Source organism: Asparagus officinalis, chromosome 8 (assembly GCF_001876935.1).
Source record: "Asparagus officinalis chromosome 8, Aspof.V1, whole genome shotgun sequence".
Classification (NCBI taxonomy): domain Eukaryota; kingdom Viridiplantae; phylum Streptophyta; class Magnoliopsida; order Asparagales; family Asparagaceae; genus Asparagus; species Asparagus officinalis.
In genome coordinates, this window is record NC_033801.1 from 117653094 (window position 1) to 117661803 (window position 8710).

Here is an 8710-nt window from a genome sequence, read left to right on the forward strand (position 1 = left end):
GGAATATGAACCCTTACCATGAAAAGGTTTTAAGCCTCACAAAAAACTTAATACAGTCTTTTTCCATATTAGTCCCTTTCATCTTTCATATTTTGATCGAGCCACTCAAATAATTGAAATTGCTACTAAGTCCGCCATTATTAAGTTATTTTGAAATTAAATCCTCAGAATTGCTGTTACGTCCCCTAATTCTTAAATTGTTTAAAACTAGTTTTTAATCAAGAGTAGAAGTAGTAATTAGAGGGATTAATTTGAATCAACTGATACGAAATTGGGCACTTATAGCAGTTTCAAAGATTTCAGGGGCTAATTCAGAATATCTCAAGAACTTGGGGACCTAATAGAGTGACTAATTTCAGAATATGAAACATGTAAGAGACTAATATTGAAGAAAATGCCAAAAACTAAAATATATATTCTCATAATAGCACTTCCAAAAGTTCCAACTACAAAAACTAATGGCCGAAATCCACACATCCAAAGAAGTTCCAGGCCTGAACCCCTCGCAAAACAAGAACGCAAGTTGATTCAAGCAACTCACAAGTTAATTCAAGTTACTCGCAGAATCTAAACAGACTTTTGAAGAAGCCGTAGAAAACATGAGAACACCTTCTATGTGCCCTTATTTCTCAAATTTGCAGCCAGATAATCATATCCAGACTCACCTCCAATGTACATATCTGATACAAGAACATCGACAACAAGTTCTACATCACCATCCCACCATCAATGGTGAATACCTGCAGATTATCACGAACATGTCATCATTAAAATCAAAAGCCAAAGTGAATTAAATATTAGGTCACATTAAGAAAAATTCACAATTATCAAGAATGCTTGATCAAGTAAGTCAATATTACCTGGCCAGTGATGTAACTTGCAGCAGGATTAAGGGATAAAAACTCCACCAATCCAGCAACTTCTTCTGGTTTTCCGTATCGCCCTGCAAAATAGACACTTAACGTAAAGTTTGAACTTTGGCATGACAATAAAAAAAAATCCATGCCAAAAATTATTGGTTGAAGATGTCCACTTCATAAGTCATTTTCGGTCAAAACTAAGTGCACCGTGTGTATTAAACTATTTTAACATTTTGACAATTTGAGTCACACTTTATATTGGAGAATTATTTCAGCACATGATGCTTACAAAACTTTGTCAGTAAACGAATCATCCTTACCTAGAGGGATACCCTGTAAGATTTTCTTCTCAATGTCTTCCCCAAGTGTGGAAGTCATATCAGATGCAATAAATCCAGGGGCAACTGCATTCACCTGAGTAGCCATTTAATAATTAGATTATATTTCAGAGACTAATCAAGATTTACTTTAGACAATATACTAAAGAGAACCACCGTGATGTTTCTGCTTGCATATTCCCTTGCTACACTTTTGGTCAAACCAATCACTCCTGCCTTCGCAGCACTATAGTTGGCTTGACCAACATTTCCAACAAGACCAACAACAGATGCTATATTGACAATTCTTCCCTGCAATAAACAGTAACTAAAGTCATGATAATACTAGATACATAATTTCCAAACAAGAAAGGATAAAATATGATGTGATTGGCTATCGGCCAAATGACAAGTCTCTTAAACATAAGAAAAGAATATGGAAAAGGAAAATCCTAAAATAAATCAGTACTGTAGAACTTGATCTACCTTTCTCTTTTTCATCATTATTTTGGCTGCAGCCTGCAAAGGGACAGGGCTATCAGTAAAAACAGGAGTACACAGCTGAATAACATATTGAAAATTTGAATCTATGATCTCAGATAAAGATAAATATTCACCTGCGTGCAAAGAAAGACACCCGTAAGGTTCAGGTCAATTACATCCTGCCATTGAGATTTCTTCATTCTCATCAGTAAAGTATCTCGAGTAATGCCTGGAATCATGAAGATTTATTATAGAAAGAAAACGAACTACATGTGTTAGGTAGAGGTACTCAAATCTTCAATAACCTGCATTGTTTATCAAAATATCAACCGTTCCCCAAGCATCAACTGCCTGCAAGTGTAACAACTCAGTGATATAAGTTTCAAAAGATGTAAACAAAATGCAAGGATTATGATAGAAACTGTGCTGTAGTGCTATAAACTCACAGTTTTGATCATAGATTCCACATCGGCTTCTTTTGAAACATCTCCACCGAAGGTGAGGGCTTGACCACCAGAGGCCTCAATCTACAACCAGAAAACATGATGAATTAAATGCTAATATTTGAAACAATTATTCTCTACGACCTCAAAAGAATCGTAAAATCCAATATGCTAGAGTACTTAATAGATCCATAGGGCCAATCACTTTTGCTTGATAACTTGCACATTATATTACTTGAATAAACATAAACCCACTGTTTCAATCAAGATGATAATTCTAAAAAGTCCTTAAAATAGCAATTGAAGGTTTCAAGTTTTGCATAATGGTTGCTGATATCATCATAAGGTTAGAACATACAGACCTTTCAGTTATTTTCCATTCTATTAGTCTATCTCCAATTCTATTTCACTGTGATCAAGACCTTAACTGGAAGTTCATAAAAACCAAAGCTTCTCTAGCTGCACCATGAAACCTGCTTGTTAAAAAAATGGTGTCCGCTTTGACTAATATAATTCCTTTTTAAACCCATGTCAAATAATGATGATGTGGACACTACATGTCAAAAAACAAGCCCTTTAACTAGTATGCATGATGGAGTATATTTAATTTTCATGAAATACCAAATCTAAAGGTTAAATGTTAGTTTCACTGTGTTATGTGTTCAGGCCCTGCAGGGATTTGAAAACCGTCAACGTCTCAGCCTTTCTCATTATAGTGAGATCCTTGATGGAGTACCAGCTCATTATAGTGAGATCCTTGATGGAGCACCAGTGGAAGTTGAGAAAAGCACCAAGACAGGATAACTGATATTACATGGCCATTATCTGCCTGATCTTAACCCTCTCGAGTTAGTTTAAATTTCATGGTTGTAAAAACCCTGTGGTCCTGGTGGGTGGTCAGAGTCTTTTCACATACCTTTTCAAATCATGTTGTATAAGGTCATGCAACCAAATAAATGCACCACATAAAGAACAGTATATTACCACTTGACAAGATATTACCAAGTCTGAAAATTTTTATAGCTGACAAACTCACTTCATTATCCGAGGCTAATAATTATTTGATAATAGTGTTACTCTTAAAAAGAAACATCCACATATAACTGCAAACATGGGTTGCAAGAGTAACCCTCATGCAAGAGTGTAGTCATCAAATGTTAACTCTTAAAGAATCCATGCAGAGTTCCCTAACTTATGCAGGAAGAATAGAGACAGCAGAAGTCGCAATGACAGAGGTCACTAAACATATTAAGTATTGATGGATGACACTAAAGTAATTACAAACCGACACTACAATGAGTTCACCAGATGCGGGCGACGCATCTAAATAATGTTCTTTGTCAGAGCATAGTGTTAACAAGACAGAGTAGGAATTTCACAAAAGAAACAGTGTTGGAATAAACTAGTATGTTCCAAATATTTCAAAGGATCACTTTAATCAACTGTGACTACTCAAAAAAAAATCAACAAATTAAAGAAAAATGTATATAAGGAGTATCATGCTCACTTCTTTTGAAACTTCTTCTGCCTCCTTTGATGACCTTGCATAGTTAACGAGGACCTGATAGAATTAGGAAGTAGTCAGCAATCGATGTTACACAAAAGCAATAAAATAATTCCACCTATAAATACACATTACACAGTTATGTAGCTAGGAGATAGATATTTAGGAGATAATAACAAACGGTAACATTAAGAATACAGGGCACAGAAATGATACTGGAATATTAGTCTGATTTACTAATAAGTAATAACCATAGTCAGAATAAAATAGCAAATATTTGCAAAGAAACTAATAGTAAAAGGGTCCTAATATAATTTGTGGCTCATCTCTATATAGATACCGATATATTAGTTGTCTGATTAACTAATAATCATGGTCAGAACAAACTAGCAAACAATTGCAGAGAAAATAATAGTAAAAGGATCCTAATATTGTGTGTGCCTCATCTCTTGATCTCTCTCATCTAAAAGGAGCTTAACAAGGTTTTTTGAAGTAACTAAATATTTCCACATATCTCCATTTATCAGATACATATTGATGAATTAGAGTGAGACGAGACTCTCACGCTCTAAATCATATGGGTAAGCTATCTTTAAGAGATTATAGTATTTAGTAGCTAGATGGAGAGACAAAGCATGGTCCCTCCATCCCCAAACCTCTCTCTATTTCATTTTGGTAGAGCCTTAGCATCAACTTCAAAGGATTCCCTGGAGATATAATAAATGAAGCAGAGCAATAATATCTTTTATCAAGAAAGGAGGTTGCAGTGGCTGCCACTTCTCTAAAACTATGAATGTTGGACAGTTCGTCTTGTCTTTTGCGCTTATATTTTCTCCTCAGAAAACAACCAAGCACCCCTTGATTGGATAGTATAAATTCCCAGATAATTTACCTAGCATTCATGACAGATTTCAACTGTTTGCTGTTGCAACCAAATGTTTCATAACACAAATAGTGCTTCACAAACAAACAGTTATACCCCAGGTAAACTTGGCCCCCATACGCCCCAGCACACTGCTCTACATGCAAAGAAAATGCGAATGATAACTGCCTTAAGTAACAAATAGGTTTCACAGGATGTATGTATATTCATAAAACAAAATGAGCAGATAATACATCAAAGCTAATCACACCATTAACACCAAAATTCCGTATTGAATTATATAATCTATTTATTAAGATATTATTTAGTCTAAAAACTCTAAAAAGAAACCAATTTAAAAGGAGGAAAAGCAAAAATATGATATGAACCTACTGACCTTGCAACCAGCTTTACCCATGGCTAATGCAATAGCCTTTCCAATACCTCTAGAAGCTCCGGTTACAATGACAACAGGCGTCTCCACTTTCGGGGTTTCCTCAACTGTTGCTTGCTCGACAGCCGTAACATGAGTTCTGACACCTGCATATCATACACAAATGTATAACAAAAATAATTATTATGCTATAGCAGTTAAAAAACAAAAGTTTGGGGAAAATTGCGCATCTCTTAAGAACATATTCAGTAATTATTTTGGACGGTACAGATATGATGCTACAGTATCATTAGTCTAACAGAAAACTTGTCTGAAGTGTGATGGAAACACACCAACCAATTGTCATAGTATTTGGAAGGCACGTGCAAAAGAAAAAGGGAAGTTTTCACAACCCCGCAACCGGAAAATTCACATTAAGGACGGTGTAATCTAGACAAAGGTGTCAACTTGGGCTTTTCACAACAAAAAATAGAACAATACCAATCAAATCTGAGGCATTGCTAGCCAAAATTACATAGCTCTCCAAGCAATCATTAACAAAATTCACAATAATGAGTATACAACCCTCCGATTTTCGCAATAATGAAAAATATCAAAAAAAATGGAAATACGAGACTTCCAAGATTTGATTTTTACCAGAGAAGGCAGCGGAGGCGTCAGAGGATCTAAGAGAAGATCGAAGGTTAACGCACCGGGGAGCGACAGGAAGAGGGCGGAGCGGTACCGTGCTCCGCGGAGCAGCGGAGGGCTTGGAGATGATGGGTGAAGCGAAAGAGATCGAGGCGGCCATGAGAGAGGATCGGTGGTGGAGCAGGTTAAGGGTGGGTCTGAGATTAGCCAGAGCAAAAACAAGAGGAGAAAGAGATTTTATAGGGGTTAGAGAGAGAGAGGGGGGGATGCCTTTGGAGGCTCCGTCAATGGAAGCGGGGGGATTCTAGGGAGCTCCGCCCCCACAGCGTAACACTAACAGTTAATGTTCGATAGCGTTAATTGTGTAGGGTTAACTTCGGCAAGAACCCGTATAGTACAGTTCAATTGGGACTAGACCTCCTTAAGTTATATTTGGACGAATAGATCCCTCAATGAATTTTATTTTAACTCTTAAAATCGTCAAAAAAAAATTCTGAGGAAGCATGTACGCCCCTTATAGCTCCATAGGTAAGAACAGATTTTAAATTGCTAAGCTTTTTATTTATAAAAAAGAGTTGAAAAAGTTCAGTAGGGAGTATATTCACACAAATAGGACTGTAGGGGCTACTTGCAATTGGACAACAGTAAAAGGGACTATTGGTGTTTAACCCATAATTACATCATGTTAGTTTCGATGCTTCTTTTAAAATAAGAGTTTTGCTACATGGAGCCAAAATATGGGATTAATATGGAGGACAAGTGAGGTGTCCCACTCCTATTGGATAATGAGTTGGTCATCATTAATGATGACCAACTCATTATCCAATAGGAGGGGGACACCTCACTTGTCCCCCCTATTGGTCCCATATTTTGGGTCCTTGAGGAATTTTTCTTAAAATAATGGCTGACTTGTATTTAAATAAGGGCCTGTTTGGTTGTTGTTGGTAAAGTTGTGTATTTATGACACAACCTGGAAAGTTGTTGTCTACCTCATCGATTTTACTTTTATACTTTTCTTTGTTTGTTTTTTATTCCATTGGAATCATAAATTGCTTGTTTGGTTTGCAAATATAACTTTTAATTGTTTGTTTGGAAAGTGTAAAAAGTTGTCACTACTCAAATGATCATATTAGTTGGAATTGTTTTTTATTATTTTTCCTGACTTTAATGTCAGCTTTCTCCTAAAATCATGTCTTTTTTTTATGAAATCACTTTACAAGCCACATCAGCATATGAAATCACTTTACACTATTTTCACAACTACAAACAAACAATTGAAAGTGATGAAAACTAACATTAGGACCCACTTTTTTACACTTTCCATCCTTTTACATGGTAAAAACATACAACCAAACAGCCCCTAACCCGTAGTGTCACCTAAGGAAAATCTCCTCAGTCGTAAATCACAGTACTTAAATATCTCAAAGTTTCTAAATTTTGCATGTAAATATTCTAAAAATTCTAAATGTTGTGCGTTGATGCTCTCTGTTAGTGAACCATCAGAATATGCGTGGAGTATTTCAATATGATCTGTCACGTAATATTCTGATACATATTGGTGTCCTAAAAGCTCATCTAATTTGCAATTAAGCATCTCACTATACAACGTCTTTTCATCTTACTAAATAGAGGGGGCACATTTTCGTCTTTAGGAAAAATATTACGGCATATGAAATTCTAACAGAAGATACTTTGGGGTATTAACTGCAGGCATTTATAGCCAGGGATATTTAAATGCAACTTAAGTGACATTGATAGTTTTTGGGGACTTATATCTTAGTATCATGACTTGAGGGACTCGTAGCAGAAAGGATGAAATGTAGAGGACTTGTACCAAATATTGTGATTTGAGGGATTTGTAGCCAATTAGATATAACACGTGGGTGACCAATATCTCAAAAAAACCCATGATTTTTCCCTCCCTCTCCATCTGCCAGCCTTTGACGAGCTAAATTAATCACTGATGATTCAATTGTTAAACAAAGTGAGACGGATCCATGAAGCCGCAGAGTGATTTTTGAAGCTACTGCAAAAGATGGATGAAACATGGTTATTCATCCTCCCCTTTTTTTCTTTCTTTTAGATTTTACATCTGAACCTGAATTGAAATCTTGCTTTTTGGGCCTGTATTCAGTGTGAAATTATATTATATTCTAATTTTTTAAATTAGGGTAAAGAGTTATATAATTTTTTATATGAAATACATTCTATCTTCTTCATGATGTTTCAATTAAAATATTTATTTGATTATTTGGTTTGAATGGAGAAATGAAAATTTTTGATAGCATGATTTTGGAGGATTTTAAAATGTCAGTTTCTATCTAAACACTGCACTCCCCTGAAGAATACCCTGATTTTTTTTTTCAATATCCATCTTAAATCACACATCAGACTCTTAATTAATTTTTCCTTTCTTCAATCTTTTTTTTGCATGAAATTGTTTTTCATAGTTAAAATTTCTCTTTCCAGCTCTCTTAATCATCCAATTTCCTTATAAATCACAATATCTCGCGTCATAGGATTTTATTTGACGCCTTAGTCGTTAAGTGATTTTTTCAGCTGAGATTCATTGAGAACATATTTGACTGGTGAATACATTATTTATGATTGTTATTTTGTATGTATACTAGTTAAACAGTCGGAATTGGATAAAGAAATGGCACGAATCAAAACCAATTGGAAACTCTCTTTTTTATTGCAACTATTATCTAGCCGAAACTTGGGTGGAATTGGGATATATTTGGGATTTCGGTAGAACTCCATCTTAATTGTTGTCTACCTAACTTAGAGTGTGTTTGGTAATCAATGTGTTTTTTTTTTTTTTGTAAAAAACATCATGTCATGGTGTTTCTTTTTCAAATGTGTTTTGAAAACACCATTTTGATCAAACTAGTTTGACCATTTATATAGCGACAGTGGGCGGGCGGCGGCGGGCGGGTGGCGGGTGGCCAGTGGCGACCGAAAAGCGGCGTGGAACGACGACTTCGCTAGCGACGGGCGGCCGCGCGAGCGCGGCGTGCCGGCAGGTGGCCGGCGGGCGACGGCGGGTGGCGGCGGCGGCGGAGGTGGCGAGGTCGGCCGAGCGGGAGGACGGCGACGAGCCGACGAGTGGCCGGCGGGCGGCAGCCGACGGGCAGCGGCGACGGGTGGAAGGTGGCCGGCGGTGGGCCCGACGGATGGCGAGTGGCCGGCGGGCGACGACGGCAGGCCGGCGGGC

At 36.8% G+C, this 8710-nt stretch overlaps 1 protein-coding gene across 1 annotated transcript; it reads right to left on the reverse strand.

The window, feature by feature from the left end:
• On the reverse strand, window positions 386-5833 carry LOC109820513 (3-oxoacyl-[acyl-carrier-protein] reductase 4-like). Its single transcript, XM_020386666.1, has 11 exons — window positions 5500-5833; window positions 4867-5009; window positions 3611-3664; window positions 2107-2187; window positions 1966-2011; window positions 1795-1889; window positions 1664-1696; window positions 1355-1489; window positions 1181-1274; window positions 861-943; window positions 386-740 (listed from the first exon to the last, which is right to left on the reverse strand). The coding sequence occupies exons 1-11, from the start codon at window positions 5651-5653 to the stop codon at window positions 708-710; spliced, it is 951 nt and encodes a 316-aa protein (XP_020242255.1). The 5' UTR covers window positions 5654-5833; the 3' UTR covers window positions 386-707.

Excerpts from the sequence above, each read along its gene's own strand:
- LOC109820513 (XM_020386666.1), bottom strand. The coding sequence starts at position 5,653 with ATGGCCGCCTCGATCTCTTTCGCTTCACCCATCATCTCCAAGCCCTCC. Across the intron at positions 5,010-5,499 it reads CGCCTCCGCTGCCTTCTCTG|GTGTCAGAACTCATGTTACG; the intron begins GTAAAAATCAAA and ends TATGATATGCAG. Across the intron at positions 1,490-1,663 it reads TAATGATGAAAAAGAGAAAG|GGAAGAATTGTCAATATAGC; the intron begins GTAGATCAAGTT and ends TGTTTATTGCAG.